This window comes from Podarcis muralis, chromosome 6, assembly GCF_964188315.1.
Source record: "Podarcis muralis chromosome 6, rPodMur119.hap1.1, whole genome shotgun sequence".
NCBI lineage: Eukaryota > Metazoa > Chordata > Lepidosauria > Squamata > Lacertidae > Podarcis > Podarcis muralis.
The window spans coordinates 86,116,875-86,143,427 of record NC_135660.1 but is presented as its reverse complement, the minus strand read 5'-3'; the positions used below and the strand labels follow the sequence as shown (position 1 = coordinate 86,143,427).

General features: G+C 41.3%; 1 protein-coding gene across 5 annotated transcripts in view; it reads right to left on the bottom strand.

The window, feature by feature from the left end:
* The window catches only part of PPP3CB (protein phosphatase 3 catalytic subunit beta), a 35,119-nt gene extending 8,566 nt beyond the window's left edge, over nucleotides 1-26,553 (bottom strand). For 2 of the 5 annotated variants that reach the window (XM_077930675.1, XM_077930676.1), the window contains exons 1-10: nucleotides 20,857-21,057; nucleotides 16,531-16,655; nucleotides 13,941-14,052; nucleotides 12,741-12,886; nucleotides 12,182-12,321; nucleotides 12,025-12,102; nucleotides 11,831-11,925; nucleotides 6,068-6,193; nucleotides 5,059-5,136; nucleotides 732-813 (exon numbers count right to left, since the gene is read on the bottom strand). In XM_077930675.1, the coding sequence (XP_077786801.1) occupies nucleotides 732-813; nucleotides 5,059-5,136; nucleotides 6,068-6,193; nucleotides 11,831-11,925; nucleotides 12,025-12,102; nucleotides 12,182-12,321; nucleotides 12,741-12,886; nucleotides 13,941-14,052; nucleotides 16,531-16,655; nucleotides 20,857-20,884 (1,010 nt within the window). In that variant the 5' untranslated portion in view covers nucleotides 20,885-21,057. Of the gene's footprint in view, nucleotides 1-731; nucleotides 817-5,058; nucleotides 5,137-6,067; nucleotides 6,194-11,830; nucleotides 11,926-12,024; nucleotides 12,103-12,181; nucleotides 12,322-12,740; nucleotides 12,887-13,940; nucleotides 14,053-16,530; nucleotides 16,656-17,658; nucleotides 17,766-20,856; nucleotides 21,058-26,259 lie in introns of those variants that run through there. The other 3 variants (XM_028729016.2, XM_028729019.2, XM_028729024.2) reach the window with 3 other exon arrangements.

Sequence of the window (26,553 nt, the reverse complement as noted above, 5' to 3'; positions counted from 1 at the left end):
GTACTTGGACGTTTTGGCTCCTGAACGCTGCAAACCCGGAAGTGAATGTTCTGGTTTGCAAACGTTCACTGGAACCCAAATGTCTGACGGGGCTTCCGTGGCTTCCAATTGGCTGCAGCACCTTCCTGCAGCCAATCAGAAACCGCGCTTTGGTTTCCAAACATTTTGGAAGTCGAACGGACTTCCAGAATGGATTCCATTCAACTTCCAAGGTACGACTGTACATCTTTGGCATCTTCTTGCCTTTCAAAAATATTATATGTCAGGAGCTACTCTGAGCTTGGATGTGGCAGGATTATTATATTTAAGCGAAACCAAATACCAGACCCCTTTGTTCTTGTCTCTTACTCCTGCTGCCTTTAAATTCTGCTTCTTGTGTTGTCCATTCACTGCGCCCATGACATCATTTCCCTTCCCTCCTTTGCACCTGTCTTTCAGAGCCCATTTCTTTGGCACAGCTTTTCTTGCCATTATTTTTTACTCTTTGATTCTGCCATCACCTTTGCTCTGCTCTCATTATTCAGCTACATGAGAAAGGGTTAGGATAGCTCCACATTCTGAAAAACAACCATTGGTGCTAAATAAATGTTTAGCAGAAGTACAGTATTAGCAATAGATAACTCATCTATTAAAAAAGTTACAGCTGCACTTAATTGTAAGAGCAGTTAGGGAACTGCTAACATGTAGTCTTTCCATATAAACAGATCAGACAAGTTGAGAATAGTAATTACCTGAGAACAGAGAAGACTCTTGCCATCTTGCCAATTGCACGGATTTTGTTTCTGATTATTTCTTTTCGTGCTGCAGCTGTACCTACTTCCAATGGAAGAAGAAAGTCTCAAGCTAATGGAGCACACAACAAAAATTGCATACAATGTGACCAGCAATAAAACTGTGATAACATATGGTTCTCCTTCAGCCTGGAACTTAAGGTGATTGAATAATGATGCCTCATCACAGACAAATCTCTTCAGTCCACAGATCACCAAACATCCTGAAAAGATTAAACAGTTCTAAACACTAAGTGACAAATATCAAGAGTATTAATTGCTGCCAATTGTTTACTGATGGCATTTCATTCTTAGGCTTTTGACTGCTGATCTCTTAAACAGTTATGAACCTGACTGAGCACAAATAGAAAATTCAAGGAATAAATGGGACTTATACCATAGCTGGCATTCAAATTACTAACTGGCAACCTAAATGTGCTCCAAATAGACAGTGTTCTAGAACACTGAACAGCATGTCTATTCATCCATCTCCATCTCTCCCTCTATCTCCCACAATCACTATATTTTATTCATGTAAATCAGTTCAGGACTTTCTGTTGTGGGAAGTGATTCATGAATTCAATTAGCTAGCTAACATTCCCTCTCCTAGCATGTATACTTCATTCCAACCTAAGTGCTGTTTCACTTGTAAGTTTCTTCCAGGCAGATACCATATTTTCCCGTGTATTGAACACCCCAATGTATAGGACAACCCCTATTTTTGGGGACTCCAAATTTAGAAAGTGAGGGGAGATCGCCCTGACTTGTAGAGCTTTTTTTTAGGGAAAATAGTTGACAAACACTGACAGCCGCACGCATCCAACAAGCTTTCTTTGGGGGGCGGGCAGAGTTGTTGAGCTGCTCTGCTTTGCTGGAGGCTAGGGAACAGGCAGGACACGATCGCGCGGAGCCAGGCAACAAGCCTTGCGAGGAGGAGGCCACCTCTGCCATCGCTCCTCGCTACACATGCAGTAAACGGACCACCTACTCCTTTCAGGAAGCTGATAGCTGATAGCAGAAACCACCTATCAGCTTCCCGATCGCCACCAGCGGCCGCCAATCATGCTCCTGCTTGCTGCAACAAAGGCAGCTGCCTATTGGCTGCTGCAGCGGCGATCAGGAGGGCTAATGGTGGTGATTGGGCAGCTGCGACGCGAGCGGTTGTGTGCTGCGTTCCGGCGGTCAATGCTGAAAATCGCTCACCTGCTGGAACGAAGCGTGAGCCCAAGATTGTAAGCGGCAATTGACCGCTTGATTGTGTGTGGGGAGGGGAATGTTGAAAATTGCTCACCCACCGGAAAGAAATGTGAGCCTGATTTTGTAAGCGCCGATTGTAAGCGACACAAGCAGTTGTGTGCTGCGTTCTGGCGGGTGAGCAATTTTCAGCATCCCCCCCCCCAATCAAGCGGCCAATCACCACTTACAATCTCAGGCTCGTGCGAAAAAACCATTCGCCCAACCTCCCTCAGCACTACCCGTGTATAATATGATCCTAAATTTTGAACCTCATTTTTGGGTCAAAAAAGCTCCTCTTATACACGGAAAAACACGGTATCTCTTCTTTGTTTGAAAAATTAGATTAGACTCCCATACACACACATGAACATGGTTTTCCTTCAGGGATGTGGTCTAGAAAGATTGTAGGACAGGGGTGCGGGACCTTTCAGCTCAAGGGCCACATTCCCTTCTGGGCAGCCTGCCAGGGGTGGGCAGCGTCAGAGGCAAAGAGCATGTATGCTTTACCTTTGTACTGCAGGCTACCTGCTTTAACTACATATGAAACTCAGTTGCATGATTCCCTCTTAAAAAAAATAAATACTAAGCTCTAGGCATGGATAGGAACAAAAATCCCACCAACAACACAAGAAAGCAGGAAGGTGGGGGGATGGAGACTAGAATGGAAGTTGTCTCCTCAACCAAAGAACTGTAAGACTGTACTTAATACAGTGTGCAACTGGGAGACATATAAGGAACAAAAGGCAGTTTCCAATATAGCTTTCAGAAAGACTAGAGAATTACGGGGACATTTCTTCTTTATTTAGAATGCACACTTAGTAGGCAATCTAACATGCCATTACCAGCATACTGGTTGCATAATTTACATTCTTATCATAATTGTGTTTAATATCTGTCCCCAAAGCCTGGTCAATAAAGGTTATATTTGGTCCACCCAAGGATTTGGGCAAGCCCCATGGAATGTTTAATTTTTACTTTTAAACAATAGAACCACCCCCACTATGTGACATCACAGCTTTAAAAAGCCTCCCCCCCCCCCCAAAAAAAAATGGTTTTGGGAGGCTGGGAGAGGGCCATTAAAGAAACACAAGTCAAAAGCTCCCCCACGTGTGTAGAGCAAGTTGCACAGTTCTTTGGATCTGTGGCAATAGCACTGCAGCAATATTTAGTAACAGGTTATTTCAAAGCTATTAAAATATACTTCTGCTCATTATGAAAGTTCTGGGAGGAATTCCACATAGCGCCAAGCAGATTGCTCTACCAATGCAAACACTTATGCTTATGCTGATGGAGCAATCTCTGCTCACCTTCCTCCCATGTGCCTTTCTGGGAGTTCTCCTAACCTTCTCCATGCAAATGGGAAGGGGTAAAAACAGGGGGCTTGTGGGGAGAGGACGGTGCAGGGAAAGCCCTGTTGTGCTAGCGAAAGTCTTTGTGCGAACTTCTGCTTGCAGGCCTGGTTAGTTCTTCCCTTTGTGGAAGAAGCTACCCTAGCAATATAAATTATTCTAACTTATCATTATACACATCAACTTGAAACTATAGTTTACATAGTGATGTAAAGCTTTCTCATACAAATATTAGCTGGAAGAGAACAAAATTACTGCACAAACAGCAACTGAAACATTACAGAGATCACATTTCATGCACCATTTGTAATGTAGAATGCTTACACTAAAATCATAAACAAGGCAGACAACTGAAAACTTTCCTACACATGCAGGATCAGAAAAAGAGATATTAAAAGTAGGGAAAATATGAAAGCTACTACAAAAGGGGAATGGAAAAGAGGAGAAACCCTTCATGCACAGAAAGACTGGCAATAAAACAAATACTACACATTTATATAAGGAAAATATATAAATGTGTTCTCTACTTTGATAACTTTGATAAGTCATATTTCAAAACAATACTACTCCGTCTTTTCTGTACCTTTTTTATTGCCATATATGATTCGTTCTTCAGATGGAGAGTCCAGAAAAAAAGAAAGTGAACGATGGAGAAAAAGGTGAGTGAGGAAAACTAAAAGGAAGAGCTTTTACATTGGCAGTGATAATAAAGAATGGAAGTTGAAAAGAAAAATGAGGAGGAAAAATGGAAAACTGCTACTCTCATAGAACACTGCATACTGCTGAGTGCATTTTTAAAATATATTGGTAGCATTTGTAATGTCTGTTCAGTATTCAGTGAGTTTGTTGACAGGATGATATAAAGTGTAGGAAGGACATAAATTTCAAGTAACACAAATATACAAACAAACACTGTTAAATATATAGTATAAAAAGCACCCCAAAGTCAAAATAAGTAAAAGTTGTAGCTACTGAACCGTAGATCGACCAAATTCACTTATAGTTCTATAAACAAAAAAGACTTCATAGGTTTCCTTGCAATGAGTAACAATAAATTATATGTATCAGGAAGCAGAAATGTGAAATGTGGGCTAAATATTTGATAATCTACAGCCCTATTCAGTCATTCCCCCCTTTGGACAAACTTTCCTCGCTACCAATTCCATCTTTCTCCCCAGTGTTTGGGGCTGAACTTGTGCAGCAAGGATTATTTTCTACTTGCACAGGCTCCACTTATGATTTAGCCCCTAAGTCAGGGTTCTAGACTGCACCGGGGAGCCTAGTCAAGTTCCCTACTGAAGAGGTTTAGTCCTCAATATATTGGGGATGTGTAGGAAGTGTTGGGGACAAATAGTTCATCTCTGCTCTGCCCCTTGCATGATGGCAATCGTGTGTGTGTGTGTGTGTGTGTGTGTGTGTGTGTGTGTGTTGCAGGGGGCAGGGGAAGAAAATGAAGAAGCAGGTCTTGTGTCTTTTTATTCTATGCAATGGAATAAATATTTTACAATAGGAATTTTAATACAGAAAATATAAGCACACCAAATTTTCAATTCTTAATATACCAGAATCATTTGAAGACTCTCTTTTAAAAATCTAATAGCATTCCTCAAAAGTGAAACCCTTAAAAGTTCACAAATTATGCACAGAATAAAATCTTTCAGGAATTCACAGTACAGACCCATAAGTCATAAAAGTAGCCTTACCGTCAAATTGATCTTCACCCTCAGTCATCAGTTCATCATCAGAACAAATACTCAGAACGTTCACCAGCATTTCTGTCACTAAATTAAAAAACAACAACAATCCAACACATCATAATACTTATTATAAGCTGAATAGTTTAAAAAGCTACAATACTATTAAAATGCAAAATACATTGGAGGGAGACAGAACAAAATTATATGAAAAGCTAAATAGGTCAACTTCCAGTCCTTCACTGTAAGTCATTTAATAAAAGAACAGCATTGCTGGATCAGAAATTAAGTTAGAACAATCGGTGCCATTAGAGAGCTCACATACAGGGCATGAAGGCATCAGTCCTTGCTCCCAGCAGGGGTTGCGTTCCAGGTGATTGTGTGAAATCACATGCAATTTAAACAGCCTGCAAGCACCCCGTTCTGCCTCATTCCACCCTACTCCACCCCACCCTGCCCTTCTAATGACACTTTTAATGACATTTCCGAGTTACTTCTGGGTTCGGTGCTATGCGTGATTGCATGCATATCAGTTGCGCCTAAAACGGGGAGTGCTTGTACAGTATATTGATGGCTGCTGACTCTTAAGAGAAATGTCTGTTTTACATACATAAATAAAAATCTGCAGCCCAACAATGTAAAGCACAGCTATAGTACTGTGTGTAACGTACCATGCTGAACCCACCGAACAGTCAAACATGGCAACTCAGCGGGGCTCAAGCATCACATTTAGCTACCTGCCTGGAACAACAAGCATTGTAATTTAGCTACCTGCCTGAAACAAAAACAAAAAACAAACCAACCCCAAAGTGAATGTCAAACAATGGGACAAAAATACAGTTTGTAGGCGGTGTCTGAATTGGTGGGCTACAGGCAGGTTTTATCTGGCCACACAGATACACACAAGCTATCAACTGAAAACATGCATTTAAATCTACTTGAATAAATGTAACACTAGATAAGCGGCAAATGTTTGAGTGACAACCTGTTTTATGCCTTGTTTCATGATATGACGTACCTTTTTCTCCAACAAATGGCAAAGACCATGTGAAGACATCCATAAAATTTGGCAACCAATAAGGATGCGGTGAACAGTTGAACTGCCGGATATTCATAACATTATTTTCATATTTCAATACAGCAGCTGTAAAAAAGTTTTAGTGATTAGCTGAAATTATGTATCAAGCAATCAATAACTGCAAACCTTTCAGCTAGCACATTCATTCCAACACCTGAGGGTTGTTTGACATTTTTTAAACAGCCAACAGTTGTGTGAATCGTAGATTCTATTGGGCTATTCATATGCAGGCACAAGCCCCTTAGTTTGTGAGCCTGGCTAGCAAGCAAACACAAACCATGAATTGGTTTGTTTGAACAAAATAATAAACAAATGTCACAAACAAGGACTAGGAGTTATTAATTTCAGAGCACAAGAGGAGAGAAACACCAAGCCCATGCCTTTCCTATTCTTGTAACACTATACAGTTAGCATTTGGCATTATGCTTAAACAGCCCCTGTAACTATTCAACCACAACCATAGTAGGCACACAGTGGAACTTGCAGGATGTAATCCAATATGGCCTCTAACAAGCAGCAGCAACACAGAATATCAAGCTAGTGTCATCTTGGACATAGCAGGAATTTCCAAAGATAGATGAGTGCTCTCCCTGAAAGTTGCAGGTGCTGGAAGGAAAGCCAGTTAAAGCTTTAGATGAGTCAAAATTCTCATTCTGCACAAGATGATCAGACTTGAGGTTTTACCACCACTGTATCAGGGTATACTGAGAGACCTTTGTGCTTCTTTCTCATCCGGAACAACTGTGGCCTTGCCAACTGGTTTTAGCTAACGTGAAGGTGGGAAAGATAAGGAAACTGAGTGATGGCATCAGATTCACTAACATAGATGTCTCTTCCTGAGTAATGAAACACTCCTTCTGCCCTGAAGAGGTAGGTACGTTGGAATGACTAGCTGCAGTTGTCCTTTAGGACTCTCACAAAATAGTGCCGTTGCCGCTGCTACTACATCGTGTCTACGTGACACGTGTCTATATATCTGACTCAAATATAATTCAGGAATGCAAATTGCACTATCTTGGTCACATTCCGATGAGAGTAATGAAATGCACCCTATGGGACACAGTCTCTTAAATGTGTTTGGAGACTTTAGGTGGTGCAAAATATGGTGGCTTTTCAGAGCATATTCATTCTGATACAGTCATATCTCGGGTTGAAGTAGCTTCCGGTTGAGCGTTTTCGGGTTGCGCTCTGTGCATGCGCTCAAAATGACGTCACGTGCATGCGCAGAAGCGGCGAATCGTGACCCGCTCACACGCGGCTTGCGTTCACTTTAGGATGCGAACGGGGCTCCGGAACAGATCCCGTTCACATCCAGAGGTACCACTGTACTGTTAATTTTGTTCCGGCTGAAAGAATTCAAGTGCTTATTATTACGTATAACATTTTGGGAACAAGCTATTAGAAGGATCGCCTTCTTCCACATAAGCCTGTCTACCCACTGTGATTCTCATTTGAGGACTCGCCCTGCATCTCTTTATCATCAGCGGTTTCTGTTTCAGCACCAAGGCTGTGGGAATTGTTACTTTGGGAGGCCAATCTCAAAACACTTTCCAACATTCTGTAGATATATCTTGTTTTGCTGAGGCTTTGACTCCCCCCTTCCCCTCCTGCTGCACATATATTTTAGTAGTAAGCTCGGTCTTTTATTATTATTTAAGAAATTTACATACTGCCCTATACCCACAGGTCTCAGGGCGGTTCACAGGATAAAATCATGATATAAAAACACAGAATAGATAATCAAAATATAAACAAGAACAAGTCTTCTAGCTCTGTTTTCCCTTTGTGGTTTATACTGTATTTTGCTTTAATCTGAGACTGAACTAACTTGGGGCTGAAAGGCAAGACAGAAATATTTTAATAAACAAAATTAACTTTTATCCCGAGAGCAGCCATGTGCAATGCTCCAAAGCTCAGTAGAAAGTGGTCATCTGCCCTAGATGTGTGGAGATTTATACCAGAGAAAGAGCACTTTAAGGCTACCCTACTTTGCTTCCCACTCCTACCAAGATCACCCTTAGTTACTCAAGGAATTAGTGTGCTGAAGAGCATAAAAACCAAGCCACCTCCCTAGAGGAAGAGTATAAATGCAGAAGTCTGAAGTGATGGCAAGCAGGAGGGAACATTCCCCTCCATCCAACAGGGAAGGGATCACACCACTAGTGAACAGATGTATAAGCAGATGCTCCCCTTAGAAAGACAGAAAATAGAAAGTTCTTGTTCCCCACTCCCAGTATATAACCTGGTTGTCTTGGGTGCTAGTAGATGTGGGGATGTCTCTCCTGTAAACTCCTGACACTGCCTGGAAAGTGTTTCCCAGACAGCCACACACATACATGATGCTGTGTGACATTTACTCAAAGAAGAATTAAACCTGCTGCCTTTTCTCTCTCTCAACACTGAGGCTCCATCCTTGTTATTTCCATTGTCACAGCAAAACTCTCACGTGAGCATTCTCTAAAGCCAGGCCCTATTATTGTTTCTTCAGTGCCCCAGACACTTGCTCTCCATTTCCATCTATATGAAATACAGCATCTCCATCAGTTTTGAGTCCTTTTGAGAATTATTTCAAAAATATACAGCACTGTTTTCATATTAGCTATTTCCTTGCTTTTGAAACCCTCATATTATTCCTATTTCTTCCCACTAATGTTTCTTTGGATCCATTCTGGGGGAACCTTCTTTTCGCCCCATCTATTTTTTTTTGGGGGGGGGTTATTTATTTCCTTAGTTTCCCTTTCCTCCTTTTAAAAAATGTTTCTCACATCTCACCATCACCTCAGGAATGCACAGGGTCAATGCTGGGCCACAACTGAGCTCCACTCATAGAGGCACTGGCTCACACAATTGCTGCCTCCAGTGCAAGCTTGATCTCACTTCAGACAGTGTTAGTCCCACTTTCCGAAGGCAATAGAGTGTGAATACAGAGTTGCTTACCTGTAACCTGTTCTTATAAGTCAGTTTGCTGTGAAGTCACACATATACAGTAGTGACCATTTAGAAAGGTGTAGAAGATTAGGAACTGGCCCCTCATCCCACATATTATAGAATTCTATGCATTGGGTGAGGTTGGTGAAGCCGGTTGTTTCCAGAGGGCTAGTCACACTCTGCTTTCCTATTCGGGATCTCTATTCTACATTGTAGGATGGGGTAAAAGCAAGTGTCTGCATGTAAGTGAAGCACAATGAGTCTACTTTTAACTGAGGGCTGGCTTCCAGTGCGCTGCTGGTGGTGCAAAGGAGATGGTTAGAGATTTACCTGAGGTATTTTTTGTAGGAGTTATTTCTTCCTGTGCTGTCTTGTTTTCAATGTGGATGCGCTTCGGGTGATTTAGACTTGAAATGCATATCCTGTGTAACTACCTGCATCTTGATAACACATGTACACTCTGTAGTACTGCAATGGGGGCTTGTATCTGTGATACACAATTTCCATTAAAGAGACTTGTTGTAAGCTACTATTAAGCAGCTTGCACCCTCATCTGAAATCTGGAGAACACAACACAATTTGTGGTAACCCCCACCATAACCTGCAATATAGGGACAATAGTGAATTACATTACAAGTTATTGTCAACCCGCTGCCCTCCATCACTCTGTCTGTCTGTCTCTGTGTGTCCTACGCTGTGACAGAAGGAAACAACTCTGGCTTTGTCCAACCTGCAATGTGAGCATAATGTCCTCATTCTCCCCACTCGTTCTCATCTGTTGGAACTGAGTTGGAGAGTGTAGGTATCAGATCTGTGCCACACTCATTATCAGTTACATGAGGGCTATGAGTTTGATTGCCACCCCCTGAGTCCTGACTAGAAGGTAGAACTAACCTTAATAACCACTGAAGGATTAAATATTGCAATCAATTTTGAAATGCTCAGGAGCTGAGGATTTATAATTTTGTTAATTTATTTATTGAATTTATATACTGCCCTATAACTGGAGGTCTCAGGGTGGTTCACAGCACAAAATCAGAATATAAAACCACAAAATATATAATCAAAATCAAAACAACAACCCAATAACCCCCCACTTCAGAATCTAAACGCTGAAGACAATGCATTGGTAGTTCAATATCCAAAGTTATAATTCTTAGGTGAAGATTTGGAACCAGAAGGCTTTACTGGCATTAAGGGTTGCTTTCCCTGGGGCACTCTGGATCAGCAGGTGACAAGGAGCCAGATATAGGTGACTCAGGTCAGATATTGAAGAAACAGCAGGAAAGGGGCCAGAACATAATGAAGTGTGGGAGGCAGAAGCCTACAGAGAAGTTCCACCTAGGAATACAGGAGAACTGGTATGATGAAGTATGTCTTGAAGGGCTTCTTTCACACAGTGACTTGGGAGGTACTGAGCCTTTAATTTGCAAATTCTTTCACTGGGTTTCTGAAAGTACTTGCAGATTTCCATGACCAGGCTCTCACTCAACCATGTAAGGCAGGAGCCATGAATGCCTGATTTTGGAATGTAGACGCTGCACTTATGGCATTTAAAAAATAAAGCTCTCTCTCTCCATGGTGCAAAATTTCGATTAAAGAGAAACAACTGAATATTGGAGAGATATTGAACAAACTTATGGCAAACGTTTAAGCAGCTCTATAAAGAGAGGACCGTTTCTGCTGTGACCATGTGTGTGAGAGAAATTACCCTGAGTGGAAATGTAATGAAATGTAACTGTATCTGCACTTCAGTTCTTCTAATCTTCCAGAGGTTTCCAGATGGTTCTGCATATGGGAATGTGCCTCTGCAGACCGTGTGGGGCACTGCATAGAACAGTCATAGGCAAACTCGGCCCTCCAGATGTTTTGGGACTACAGCTCCCATCATCTCTGGTCCTTTTAGCTAGGGATGATGGGAGTTCTAGTCCCAAAACGTCTGGAGGGCCAAGTTTGCCTATGCCTAGGCATAGAATCTATAAAGCAGAACCAGAGCATAGCATTTTAAAGAACTTCCTGGATTCTTTTATACAAGTTACTGTGAACGTTTGTGTTCAATTGCATACATTTTGTACAATTCATTCATCCCTTCAACTACTCAAACATTCTACTCGTGAAACCATAACCAGCATAATATCATAGGGGGATGAGTGGACATGGACGTTTTCTGCTGTTGCCCCCCTTTTTTGTGGAATACCCTTCACTCTGCTATAGACGAAGCAGCAACCACCAGTTGCTTCAGATGTTTTGTAAGGACATCTTTTTGCCTAGGCTTTCCTGACCTGTAAGACTGGACCATGATTAATGTGCATGAATCCCCTGAATTTCTGTATCACTTGCTTTTATGTTTTTATATTGTTTACAGTGGTACCTTCATTTACTAACTTAATCTGTTACGGAAGTCTGTTCTTAAACCAAAGCACTCTTAAACCAAGGCGTGCTTTCCCATAGCAGTGGGGGGCTCAATTTACAAATGGAACACACTCGACAGGAAGCAAAACATGCTCTTATTCCAAGGCAAAGTTTACAAACCAAAGCACTTTCTTCCGGGTTTGCAGCATTCTTAATCCAAGCTGTTCATAAACTAAGCTGTTCTTAAAACCAAGCTACCACTGTATTTCTTTTATCTTGTATTTGTTTTACTGTCTAATCTTTTTTGTAAATAGCATACACCATGAGAGATTTAAAAAAAAAATTAAGCAGTTTAGAAATGTTTTTAAACAAAGACAGATTATGTTTCATACATATTTACCTTTCTTAGCAATATGCTCTTACCTTTATTATTGTAGACATCCAAGTAATTAGGTGCAGAAAAAATTGTTATTAATGATGGGAACCCTGTCGTTTGACTTTTCCTGTACATTCTATAACTGTAAAATAAGAACAGTTGACTTTGTGTCACAAAGGAAGTGGTGAAGCTGAATATTTGAGTACTGAATATTTGTATCATGGGAGGGCAAGATACTTACCCTGCATCTTGTGCTTCATGAGCTCTGATAATAGACAACAAATTATTACTCTGCAAAAATTCGCAAACTGCAGGATAGCTGTGAAATGAAACAACTATGAGTATAAAGTAATGCTTTCATGCAATCATTTATCAACTTGATCAGTTTTATTTTTTACCTATAAAAATAGGAACATCCTCTGACTGTATTGTGACTGAAATGCTCCTGTGATTTTTCATTTCCAAAGTCTTCAGAGGGATCTGACCACAACAAGTCGCACATTGGTCCAAATGCTGGGGGCTCTTTGAATCTATCTAGCTGTTTCAATGAAAAATACCACAGTGATCTTCATTTTCAGTATGTCCATTTTCTTTTATTATTCTCACTCTTCTTGTTAAGCTATATAGATCACAAACATCTAATCATACCAAAGAAATAAAAGGATATTCATTACTTTATGTTTTTTTCATCTATCACTTACCTTCTCAGACTGAAAAACTCCATAAATCAGAGAATTAGGCTGCAATCCTATACACACTTACCAGGAACTAAGTCACAGTGGGGACTAAGCCTCAATGCGGCTTATTTCTTAGCAGGCACGTATAGGGTTGCAGTTAATTTTCATTTGATGTCTAACAAAGGACAAGAAAAGAATTAGCTTAACATTTAAGAGTGGCACGTCAAGACCATTACAAAAGACCCCAATATCCCCATGCCTTTAGCACAGTAACACTCACCCTCCTAATGTCATCTATTGTATTTATTTCTGGAGAGAGTCCACCATGGACACAAAGAAACTGCTGGTTTAGAAGTGCAGCAAGAGGAAGGCAATCAAAAGCTTCCATACAAGCATCATAGACTCTTTCAGAATATTTTATTTTACCTATAAAGATGGGGGTGGGGAGAGAGAGACATAGTCTATGACATACATTTGTTTATGATGGCAGGCTTACATCTTAGGAGCATTTAAAAATAAGTTATCAAGATTGTTCCTTGAAAAATTGATGAATGGGTATCATAATTTAAACAAAAAATAAAATAAAAGGGAGACCTCTCTGGCAAAGCACATTTAACTAGATGAATATAAGCTGCCATGTGTTTTAACAATATGATATACTAGAAGGGGAAAGAAGAATACTGCTCATGTAATAGCAGCTTTTCAAATAAGTACATTAAAATCACCTTTCCATTAAAAATAATTAGTAGCCTGGTTGTCCATACAAAATTCCAATCTGCCTGTCATCTTAAATTCCAATGATGGAATACTCTGATCATGGTCAGGTGCATCCTTCAAGAACTGCAGGCAGGAAGTTGTCCTGGCTCAGTTAAAAAGTGGATATATGGTCCACACGTACCTGATCTGCTGGAAGCCCCAATCTGTATGTAGGCTCTGCAACCTTCCTCTTATAGTAAATGCAACTTTTCTATAAAGTTAGCTAACTGACCTGTGATATATGGATCTAGCTTCATTTCTTGGTAAATGTATTTACATGTTGTCTTCATTTTTTAAAATTGATTGGCTGGTTGTTATCTTAAGCTCAAAGGGTTTGTTGCTGTTTGGCACAGTGGTAAGAGCTGTAGGATAGCCATCAATTTCAATTTGTAGATAGGGGTAAGTCACTTAATGAAATCCATGTGAGTCTAATAGCAAGGTAGGCTGCCATACTATCCTGGCAGCCACTTGGGCCGAAAGGACAAAGATTTATTAGAGAAATAACCATACTGATATGTCCTATTCTAACATTTTCATGGGAAAGTGCACAAAAGAAACACATACACAGTACTGTTATAAATATCTCAAGACTACAATGTTGCAGCAGATCCCGGAAAACGCTCAAATACATATGAAGCAAGACAAAAATGTGTAAAAAAAAGGGGGGGGGACTGATAACTAAGTAATCAGGAAGCCAACAATTACCACTGTTATTAATACTTACATTCCTGCTTAAAAGTAAAATATTCTGTGAGGTGCCTGCATTCATGGTTGCCTCTCAAAAGAAATAATGTGCTTGGATACAGAATCTTCAGAACCCACAAATATAGCACACACTGTTGAAAAACAAGAGTACTAGTCATATGTGATAGCCCCATTTCAAGTATTACAGCACAATATCCAGCTGACATATAGAATAATGCTCACTTAAACTTCATTTATCACATTTGTATACCACCCTTCCTTCAGGGAACTCAGAACAGTGTATTAGAAAATTACCATGGCAATTTGGAAAGGAATGACACAGAATAAGACAGAATTCCCAACTTGCATTCTGTTACTGCTGAGAGGCAAGGGAACTGGAAGGCGATAATTGGCAGGTGGGAATAGCATACTGAGCCCATCTTTCCCCTGATACCCCTTTACCTCCTCCCCATCTAGAAACATTCCTACTGGGGAAGTGATGAGATGAGAATTGACAAGCAGAGGGGTAAACATACTGCCCAATGGATCCTTCCATCCACACTTGTATGTAATTCTACTCTGTGGCTGAAGCTGAGTTCAAACATGGTAGTAACCTAAAATCCATTACTACTTGGCAATAACTGCCTGACACTTCAGAGGCATTCTAATGAATATTTCCTGTTGGTGCAAGAACATAGTATCAAATTCTGTGCAAAATGCCCGGTGTACAGCAGCACAGTGGAATGTCCTTGCATTAGTATTATAAAACCAGCCACATCAGTTTTGAAAGGCCCAGTGTTTCCAAAAAATGCATCCAAATGTCTTAAGATGCCCTTGCACACACAGTTGTCAACCTAGACGGCTCTGCTCCACTAGAGCACACTATTCTGTATGGTATGGCATATTAAGCACACAGAAAAGAAAGTTCCTTTAAAAAAAAAAGATTAAAAGCTGTTCACAATTAATCTAGTGAATCTTTGAATCTAGTTTCACAGAACTCTAGAATGCTTGCTTCCTATAAGTCAGTTTCCTAATTGTTTACTGATGTAATGTAGGAGCAGGCAACGTACAGCTAAGAGGGGTACAACTTATTTTTCAGGCCTATCAGGTGGCAAGGGTGGTCATTCTAAAAGGAAATCTGAGCAAATTTTTATCACAGTTAATAAAATTAATAAAAAGTGGATTGAAATAAACATGTTTTAACATTTCTCTTAAAAACTGACAGTGATGTGTGCCACAATTATTTCTTGGGTGGGGATAGGAAATTCCAGAGGGACAGTGCCACTCCCAGAAAGTCCCTGTACTAGGGACCCATCAACCCAACATCTCTTATTGACAAGTCAGAGAACAGGCTGCTGTACATAAACGTTCTGAGGCTATTATAGGTTTCAAATCAAATCTGGAACCTAGCGGCTTCAAATTTAAGTTGGGCCATGAAACCAACAGGCAACCACTGGTACAGAATTGGTGCAATGTGTTCCAGATGCTTGGGCCCATATAAGCATTCTTGCTGCTGCATTCTGCACCAGCTATGGTTTCCAAACCATCTTTAACGGTAGCCTCACATAGAACACATCAGTAATCCAGCCTGGACATAAGCAGTGCACATGCCACGAAGGCAAGCTACTTTCTCCAGATAGGGTGATAGCTGGAAAATTAGCCAATGCTGATGAAAAGCAGTTCTGGCCACTAGTGCCTTCATCAAGAGTGCCAAGCCCAGAAGCAAACCCAGAGTGCCTACCTCATTTGCCAGGGGGAGTGCAATCCTCTCTAAAACAGACTGCATACATCCATCCAGATCAGCAGTTTCCCAACCTGCCAAATTTCCATCTTGTCAGGATTAAGCTTAATCTGGTTTGCCCTCATCCATCCCAGAACTGCCTCTAGACACCTGTTCAGAATTTCCACCTCCTCCTTGAGATTAGATTACAGAACAAGAAGAGCTGTGTCTCATCTGCATACTGATGACACTGCGGCCCAAATCTCTGCACTAGTTCTCCCAACAATTCCATGTAGATGATGAACAGCATGGGAGCAAAACAGAGCCCTGCGGAACTCCAAAGGTCAGTGGTCAAGAGGAGGAACAGAAGTCCTTTAGCACATGGAAACCTCTAGCGGACCGAAACACTGCCTAGGGTGTAGTAATATGTGAAAGATTGTGATTGTGGAAAAAATTACAAACCAAGTAAGGCTAATAAAGGGTGTAGGCACATAATATAATGTGGCCATGGAAGCTGCCATGAGGCCCAGAAGAACCAGTGGGGTCATATTTTCAATGTTCTCAGGATAAGTCACCCACCGGGGCAAACAAGGCAGTTTCCATCCTGAATCCAGGCAAAGGAAAAAGGAAAAAAAATTGGAGCAGTTCTAAATAACTAGTATCCTCCAAACTGCCTGATGCTGGCAAGACTTCACTCACTCTAGGACCTTGCTGAGCAACAGTAAGCCTGAAATGGGACAGTAATTTTCCAAAGCTGAGGAATCTAGACTCAGCTTCTTTAATAGCAGTTTTATCATCACCTCCTTCAGAGAGAATAAACATACATCTTACCATGGTGAAACAGTTACTATAGCAAATAAATGGGAAAACCATTGTTGATATTAACATCAGGACACACACATTCAATTACCTCTATGCTAAAATATCCTCTGTCTACATAGTCACCAAGGAACAGGTATCTTGTGTTAGCAGGTGATCCTCCCACTTCAAATAGCTTCATTAGGTCAAAGAATTGGCCATGAATGTCACCACACACTGCAATAAAAATGCTGCTGATTAAAAAACCATGATGAAGTTCTACTGGTGGGAAAACCACCCAAACTAGATTCAATCAGAATTTCAGGTCAAGAATCTAGTCATTGCATCTTAATTTTAAGTAGCAATTAGAATTAATTTTAAGTAGCAATGACTTCCCACCCCAGCACCAATCTTGCACCATCTGTTTTTCAGCTATTGTTCACACTCAGATTAATAGGACTGGAAAAAAAATATTTGCAGTGTCAGGTGCCACCAAGAATGTTCAAGTGTTAGGAACATATAAACTGTTCAGGGCTATTCAGTAGGTTGTATGCATACCCTAGGAGATATCAAACATTTTTATTGCCAACTTCCCTAAAGGAAGACTAAAGTTATTTGAACTTTCTCAAATCTAGATTATGGCAGAACTAGAATCTTAAATTGTATTCAAGCAAACTTGTCCTCTTTTTCCTCATTAATTTATCACTTGCTATTGATCCATTCATTTTTTACCATAACTTATGCTCCAATCTCTTCCTCTTGTTGACCTTTCTTCTTTTTCCTAATTTTCCTTTCAGTCTTTGTCCTTACATCCCCTCTTCTTCCTGTTAACTATTCCTGCATGTAATTTCCACCTCTCCCATGACCACGTAGTACTGGGTGGAAGTGTTCACACACCAATGGCATATAGTCCTGGAGGCAACCAACTCTGGCACATGACATTTCATGCATTTACTCTGTTGAACAAGGTAGCGTGAAATAGAGTTTCCCATACGGACTTGTTTTCTGAGTGACCACAGAATTCATCCCATTCCACAACCAAGTCTGACTTAATGTTCCCTGTGGTGTTCACTATGCAGCTCCACCATCAATGGTAGTAGATAGGAAAACATACTTGACTTAATAGAAAGCATTGTGTATTTGGCTCCCAGTTTTTTCCTAATGCTGCTGCGGAGTTCTCTGGGGCTACGATCCCATATAGATAGATACTTTTTTGGGGGACGAGGAGAGAAACACATACACACAAATGGAGGCAGACACACTATATATGGAAACCAGTCAAAAGTATGATATTCCAGCTGCAACGCATTCAGAAAGCGGATTCTCTTTAACTGAAAAGGTCCCAGCCTGAAAGTAAAAAGAGCACAATCTCCTGAGGGATAGGGAATTTTTTTCATAAAGATAAAGGGACAGAAAAACTTAAAAGTAAAAACTGATTTAAAACCGCTCTTAAAAAGTCTAGCATCTGTGTAGCAAGCAAAGAACCATCCGCTTTATCAAAGAAAGGAACTCTTAATATCTGTCTGGGAAGTTGAACATTAGGCTGCTAACTGAGGAAAGACCTACCTGCTGTCAACTGAGTAGCACATGCATCAGGGGGCAAAGTTAATTTCCAAGAAATGAATCATGAATAAGGTCAGTCAGAACATCAGTTAAGCCGATAGTATTTAACTTGAATTGAACAGTAATAAATATATAATACAATATTTTAAAAATGCAGAAGAGAACTGCGGAAGAAATTAACCTTCACACTTTTGATGTCATACTATTCAAATATCCATGTCTACAACTTTAAAGTAATTCTTAAATTAAAAATAAAGCACAATAACCTATCTCATTTCAGAACCAAAATTTCTTATGCAAGATTTTCCAGTGTTTTGTCCAGTTCTAAAATATTAAAAGGTAGCCTTTATTTCCTGCTAAGCATTAATCATATCAACTTTCTGTAGTCATTTGACATGATTTATTTTACTCACCAATTACACCTGCCAATTCTTCAATTTAAATTTTTATTATTATCATCATCTTGCAGTAATCAGTAGATTACTAATACCTACCAGTTCTAGGTGTTCAAGAATAAAGCTATATTCTGAAATATACAAACATAGTCTTAATTTAAAAGGAAATAAACACTGTCAAATTTGCTAATGAACTCTATTATTTAGGATTCAACCTCCACTGTCTATGTATCTACCAGCTTTCCTAATTAATCTACCATCTAATTAATTAATTAAACTCTGGTCTATGAAAAATCATGCCCATTGAATCTTCAAGATGCTAGGAGCACTTGCAACAGTGAGCAGCATCCCAGCCTGAATGCTTGTGTGCACAGCCGTGTTCACAGCCTGCTAAAAGCGCAATCTGTCCTTGCTTTGAGTCAGTGAGCACCAGCAAGTGTTCCCCCTTTCCTTGCCCCAAAGACCAGTAACTAATCTTGGGGGGAAGGATTGGGGGGTGGTGATGAAAGTCCTAGTAGAGTAGCTTTTCCTGGCACAAACTCTTAACTATCAGTTCCAAAATCCCCATAAGGAAAGTGATGCTATACACATCATTTCTGCCTGGGAGAAGGTTTGCTGCATGCAGGGTGCATGATCACATTTATCCTGCGAGTACCGTCTCCCCTTCCCTGCCCCAAGATCTCTCTGTTCTGTCCAGAACCCAAATTAAGGTTGGAGAGGTGGTAGGCAGTGTCCATGTCCCAGCAGTGTCCGAGGGCCTTCTTCCCAGGCAGAAATGATGCACATCCATCAGTTTCCCACTAGTAATCTCAATCCTCATCATGAAAAGTCATTTCTCTGGGGCTAGGGGAGTACAAGGCATGCAGGTGGCGTTGTGGGTTAAACCACAGAGCCTAGGACTTGCCAATCAGAAGGTTGGTGGTTCGAATCCCCACAACGGGGTGAGCTCCCATTGCTCGGTCCCTGCTCCTGCCAACCTAGCAGTTCGAAAGCACATCAAAGTGCTAGTAGATAAATAGGTACCGCTCCACCAGGAAGGTAAATGGCATTTCCGTGCGCTGCTCTGATTCGCCAGAAGCGGCTTAGTCATGCTGGCCATATGACCCGGAAGCTGTACACAGTCTCCCTCGGCCAATAAAGTGAGATGAGCGCTGCAAGCCCGTAGTCGGCCACAACTGGACCTAATGGTCAGGGGTCCCTTTACCTTTTCCTTTACCTTAGGGGATTACAAGACATCTCTGCCACTTTTCCCCGTCCTGCTCCAAGGTAAGTTACTGAACCTTAGAGCAGAAATGGGAAAGACAGCAGCAGAGGATGCTTTGTAGTCACTCACTAATGAAACACTAAACAAAAATTCAAGACTTAGTGAACATTCACAAAGGAAGGGAAGCATTCATTTGGAAGGTTCACAAAGGCTTGGTCTCTTTTAGATAAGAAGCAGCAATACTTGTGCATTCCTAGTCACAAGGCACCATCATCTTTGCACATAAAGTGATGGGTATTTTATGTGTAGCAAAAGCAAATGATGCAGAAGTCTAAAAGCATGACAATATAAGGGTGAATAAATATGTTATTTATTCTATGAAGTCCAATGTGTTTTAGGAAATACTAAAACTCTAAAATTAGGAAATACAACCTTTATGTCATAATTTAAAGTATTTAATCCTGCCTCCCCAAAAATATAAGCTATAAAAAGCAAAACTTGACACATAGCCAAACTTATAAACAACCAAATCAAGCCTTAGATAAAATTTAAATGTATTCAATTGCAGAAGTGTAAATTATATCACTACTAAAATTATTAAGCAAATACAAAATTTCAGAAAGACTTGTTCTAGTTTCCACTGGACCATTAAATTGTATTTTTTTTAGCAAGCTGAAAAGCAAAGCTTCATCCAAGGTACAGTGAGCTGATTCAAACATCACAATAAATCATGATTTGTATAATGACAAGAATGATATGAGACAAGTCTGAGACTTGCACACTCACCCTCTGCTCTCTCCTTTGGCACACCAAGCAAGGAGATTAGATACAATGCCATTTTAACTGCAGCTTTTCATTGCATCTGAACCCAACAAACTGTGGTTAATATTAACTATGATTTGTTTGAAACAAGTCAACTTCCAACCAGAGATTATGAATATTCCCCCCACCTGGACACAAATCATAGCTAGTACTAGATGGTTTATGTTCTGATGTAATGTTAAACTGTAGTCAACTGAAAGCAAAAAATCACCTCCTTGCAATTGTACCACGTGAGGAAGAAAAAGTGGGAGGACAGGTGCTCAAGGCTTATCAGTGACATCACTACCCCAGTATATTTCAATGCTCATATAATCCCTTTCTTTTCTTTACCATTCATGCAAAAATTCTACACCTTCTATCTTTCTACCTAAATTATTTTACTTCCAAAGGTACTGAAACCTCATTCCATGCATTTATGACATTAAAAGTGGCAACAGTTAGCCAGAGCTTGCACCTGTAATAGGAGCTTCAACTTCTATCATGGTTTTCTCTCTTCTTAAAATTGCAGCACCATCATTGATTATTCTTAGTGCAATTTCTTCATCTACCCGACCTTCTTTTATTAGGTGGTTTTTCAAAATATCAACCCGAGGTTTTCCAGCTGCATCAAACACTTCTTCTGATGTTAATCGGTGTGTTGGCGGAAAAGGGACAGCTGAAAATGAAATACCGCAAATATTACTTACAATCAATGACTTGAGAAAGCTCTGAGCACCATTTTGATCTAAGATAGACCAAAAAGTGACTTTTTTAAAAAGGAAGGAAGAAACACAGTTGGCTTGGTTATTTATGTATGTATACTAGGAAAATGAGAGGGCTGAATGTGTGAGGATGGAATACATTATAGGGTGTGCACAAAGCACACAAAAATATAGTTTCCTTGGCAGTGAGGGCAAGGCCATTCAGTTTCAGAAATGCATGCGCATTGATTTAGTATTCCACACAGGAAAAGTGGCAGGCACTATTATTAGAGAAATAAAAGGGTGTACTTTAGGATACCATTGAGGTTTGAAATAAACATATTCCCTACATCTTGTGACGTAGAAAACCAAGCTTGGGCCTATTTGTACATTCCTTTTCCAGTTCCCTTTTTGGTCTAGAGCACAAGAGTATGGTTCAGTTCAGACATAATGCCAAACTAAAGTTCATTAAGCAGTTTGAGGAGCTGTCTGAAACAACAAACCATAGTTTGTGCTAAATGTGAACTGGTGTGATGTCTGAATTCAGTTAAACAAAGCCATAATTATAATCTAACTCCACAGGCTGATTCACCAAAAGGACTGGAGTAAACAAAAAAATCTGACAATGAAACTGGAAACAGAAAAGCAATTATAAACCAGCTACTTTGGGAAGCTCAGGACACTGTTTGAGTTCTAAGCTGTGGTTAGAGCAAGCTATGGTTTGGTGTAGAAAGTCACAAACTGTTTTTTTCCCTGTGTTTGTGCTGGACAGTGCGGAGGAAAGGGGCAGGGGACGCATATTATCATCAGCTCTCCTCAACTCCTAAAAGTCCTCATCCATCTGCGAAGCTCCATGGTTATGGCAGTACCAAATGGAGATATGACGGTAAAAATTAACTCTGGCATAATTTCCTGCCCATAGGGCTTAAAAGCAATGTGACAGGCCAGTGCCAGTGGGCTAATTCCAAAGGGATGACACCAAAGGAGAATGCCACAAGGGCAGCCACCCCCTTTTGGACTTGTTTTGTTCCTTAAAGGAGATTGTTTTAACTTATATTTGTCCAACTGACTGGGATAGTCCCTGTCAAGTGGTAAATGGCAGGTGTGCTGGCTGCCGCACTCAACACTAAGTGAGGAAGGGCTTAATCTCCCTAGGTGAAAAGGGAAGACATGGGGTGGGAATTAATGCCAGTGGTGCTGGTAGCAACTTTTCCCCATTTGGGTATTTGCTCTTTGTTGGTAGATCCAAGCAGGGCTCAGCAGAGGGACACCAAACCCCATCCAGTAAAGCAGACTGAAGGCTCCGATTGCCCTGTTACCGGGAATTTATTCAGTCCCCTTTGTTCCCAATTAAATCCTGCTGGGTGTTATGGAAAAAGAATCAATGCCAATATCTATCCAACTTTATAATTCTATGATTCTGTGTAGGCTTTAAAGCAGAGGGTGGATGGCTATCTGTAATGTATTATCTAGCTGAGATTCCTTCATTACAGGGGGCTTGAACCCAAATTTAATTATTTTATTTTAAAAATGGTATCTGGTTCAAAATATTGACTCAGCTTACAGAAGACCACACAGATTTTATTCAATGATAATTTATACATTATATGATTCATTATCTGTTATTTCCAGAGGTATATCTATGCTAGGTTTTTGCAGCACAACAAAGTCTTGTGGCATCTTAAAGACATAACCTTTTGTGAACTACACTTTACTTCATCAAATGCAAATACCAATATAATAGAAAAGAAGCTCCCACTCAATCAAGTTTAGCTTTACTGTAACAAAGCAATAATGAATTTGTTTGCATTTACAAGGATTAGTTTATAATAGGTTTAGATGCTGTGAGGGGTCATTTTTATTTTATGTTTTGCTTTATTATATACCTCCTATGACACTGGAAGATGCACCACTGAACATACCAAGACTTTTGAATACAAATTTGTAGGATGGCACTGTTAACATAAAAATAAATAAAAGTTGGGAATGGGTTCAGTAAAGGCAGAAAGTTGCTGCAAGCAGCCAAGAAAAGTAGCCCATCAGTAGCAGCTGCCTGGACCACTTTGTCTAATGAAAAGCATGTGTCCTGCCCTGACCCAGCTTGAAGCTCAGGCGAAGCATACGGCTGCAGAGGCACTTACCAGTTAGTCTGAGTCACAGCAGGCAAAGCAAGGCTGGGTCACAACAGGTAAGGTAGGGGCTATCAGGACCTTGGACAGCACACTCCTGAAGGTGGTGGCTAGAGAATCCTTCCACAAGGAGAGCTGTTGCCTCAGCAATGTGAACAAGCCGTACAAAGGTCTGGTCCTGCTGCCCTGCCCACGTCTGAGAGGCTGTCTGAGGGGGCAGGTTTCTGGCACACAAGAGGGATCAGTGTGCCAACAGAGTTATTTGGGCCCAGTACACTATATATGTATTGCCCCTCCCAAAAGAGGATACAAATTTGCATATACTAATTTGGAGGTAAATTAGCTCTCCCCATAGTGGGGAAGATGGTAACCAGGTTAGGAGACTAATCCATGTCTGGGTCTTTTTGCTATAAGTATAAGGCATAGGTGGGAAATCTTTGATTTTTTTTTTAAGGGCCACTGACTCACAGAAAAAAACAAATAAGAGATTACACATAAAATGTCTGTCAGATTGTTAGATTTCCACCTGCTAAACAGCCATTCAAGGCAAAGAGCTCTGCTCTCTCCCAGAGCTACTCCTAAACCATTCAAAGAACTCATGTTTCAGGAATGGTAAACAAATTACGTTATGCTAGATTTCTCATCAATTGATTTTAGGATGACAAAACTACATTTAGAGCAAGATCAGACATAGTATTTCTGATTTCAATATGATGATGTTGAAATAGATCTAAGATTTACAACAATCAAGGCTGAATACTATACACTTTCTTGGAAGGAGTGAGTGCATAGCTTGGGGGTACTTCTGGATCCATTATGTTGCATGAGCCTTCAATTGGTGGCCCAGCTGCAGCCGTATCTGGGCAGGGGCAGCCTGACTTCTGTTGCCTGTGAACTGGTAGCCCTAGTTTGGACTACTGTAGTGCATTGGCTGCCTTTAAAGGCAGTTCAGAATATGCAGCTCATGCAAAATTTGGCGGCCAGGTTGTTGATGGGAGCTGATGGTATGAAAGGAGCAAGCCTGCAAAGCCAATTTTAAGCCACAGATAGATTCATAGGCATAAAGGCAATACATAAAAGTTTAAAAACATCAGAACAGGAAACTGGATCTGGAAGCACAGTGTCAACCAGTCCACTTGCTGCAGAATGAATGTAATGTGTCTTGACTCTCTACCACCAAAAAACACCCAATTTTCGGCTGGTGAACCCTTTCCTGAACAGAGACAGTTTAGATACCGTAGCCTCCAGATTGAATTATTTATTTTATTTTATTATTTACCGTACTTCTGCTATTTTTATATTGCTGAATCACCAAGCTGCATTATATGTAGGGCTGACCTTACAGTTTATTCAGAATCTGCAGCTAGTGCAAAACACAGTGGTTAGGATGCTCAGTGGTACATTCTACTGTGCACATAACACACATGTACTCAACTGAACTACCAAGCCAAGTTTAACGGGTTGTTGCTGATTTATATGGCAATGAATACTAAATGTCTCCTTCTACATAATCCAACTCATTCATTTGGTGACCTTACGGCATTTAATGAAAGGACTGGTGCTGCACTGTTTTTATTGTAATTATCAGTATGTTTTTAATTCGTTCCGCGAGTTTTGTCGTCTTGCGATTTTTTTCGTCTTGCGAAGCACGGTGTCGGAAAAGTTTCGGAAAACCTTCAAAAATCACCAGTCTTCAAAAACCTCAAAAAAGGCTACCACACCGCGTGCTATGTGTTGCTCCTCGAAGTCAAGTCGCAACTGTATTAACGGTGTTAAGAAAAAGGAAACAAACTTGCAAGACGTTTCCGTCTTGCGAAGCAAGCCCATAGGGAAAATTGTCTTGCGAAGCAGCTCAAAAAACCCTTTCGTCTTGCGGGTTTTTTGTCTTGCGAGGCATTCGTCTTGCGAGGTACCACTGTAACTGTATGTTAATTATTTTTTTCCTACACTACCATCTCTCCCCATATGAACCAACCTGGACCCTGTGATCAGCACCTGAACTCCTTCTTCGTGTGCCCCCTTCCATGAGAGGTTGGGAGGGTGACAACAAAAGAAATGGTCTTTTCTGTAGTGGCCCCTGTGGGAGGCAAAAAATGATCTCCTCCCAGGCCTTTGGCTAATTAAAAAGTCTGGGAGGGAACAGTGTTATTGTTTTTTGTTTGTTACCATGTTATGTATTTTTTGTTTGTTTTTATATTGTAAATCACTCTGTATGATGATGATGATGTTTTTAGCAGTTTGTGTTTTTATCTGTAAGCTACCATGAGTCCCAATCAGGGGGAGAGGTGGCGTATAAACATACAATATTTCATTTTACTATACTGCCCTTAACAAAGAAAACCTTTTCAATAATAATATTAATCATGTTCCAAGCAGTTCTTTTTATCTGCAAGCTGCCTTGAGTGCTCATCAGGTGGAAAAGACAGGGTTTAAATAAAATACATAATGATGATAATATATTTTACATACATTGCCCTCGACAGAGAACAGCTGTGCTATACCAGCTGGAACCCTCAATGTATTTCCCTCCCATCTCATCCCTTTTTGTTTCCCTGCATGGGGGGGGGGACGGGACAAACCCGAAAACCCAGGATTCAAATAAGCAATCCCCTCCGAAATTTCAGGTGGGGGGAGGCAACCCCACAAACTCTCTCAGCCCAACTCCAGAGGGTTGTTCGAAGGGCTATCAAACAAAACCCAGCCCGCACCTTCGCTGCATAAAGGAAACAACTACAACACCACAGAAAAATCCCCCCCCCCCGCCCCGGCATCCCGATGGACATCCACCACACAACCACGCTCGCAGGCAGGCGCCATACAAACAAGCAGCCAATGCGCTCTTCCCTCCCTCGGGTGAGGAAGCGGGCACGAAGAGGACGCGAGCGGCGCCTGCAACCGCCTCTCAGGCCCGCACCCGCAGCACGTATGAACTCCCCACATACACACGCGGAGCGAGGGGAACTGATGGGCGAGGCGCGGGATCGCCCAGCCCAGCCCCAGGAGGCGGGCCTAGCGAGGCGGCCGGGCCTGGCCGGGCCTGTCACTCACCCTTGACGGCCCGCTCACAGGTACCGTGAGGCGTCGCCAGCGCAACCCGAGTCCCCTCCTTGCCGGACATGGCGCGGGCGGCGAGAGCAGCAGCAACGGCGGCGGCTCCCTCAGCGTCTCTACCCGCCCCGGCCGCCCCCCCCGCCCCGGCTGCGGTTCTCTTTATCCGCCTCCCGCCGGGGCCCGGCCAGCGCGAGGGCGAGGGGCGGGCGGCGAGAGACTAGGGGCGGGCGGGAGCTGCCAGGGCCCAAAGCAACATGGCGGCGGACTAGCCGCTGAGGGAAAAAGAGCGCG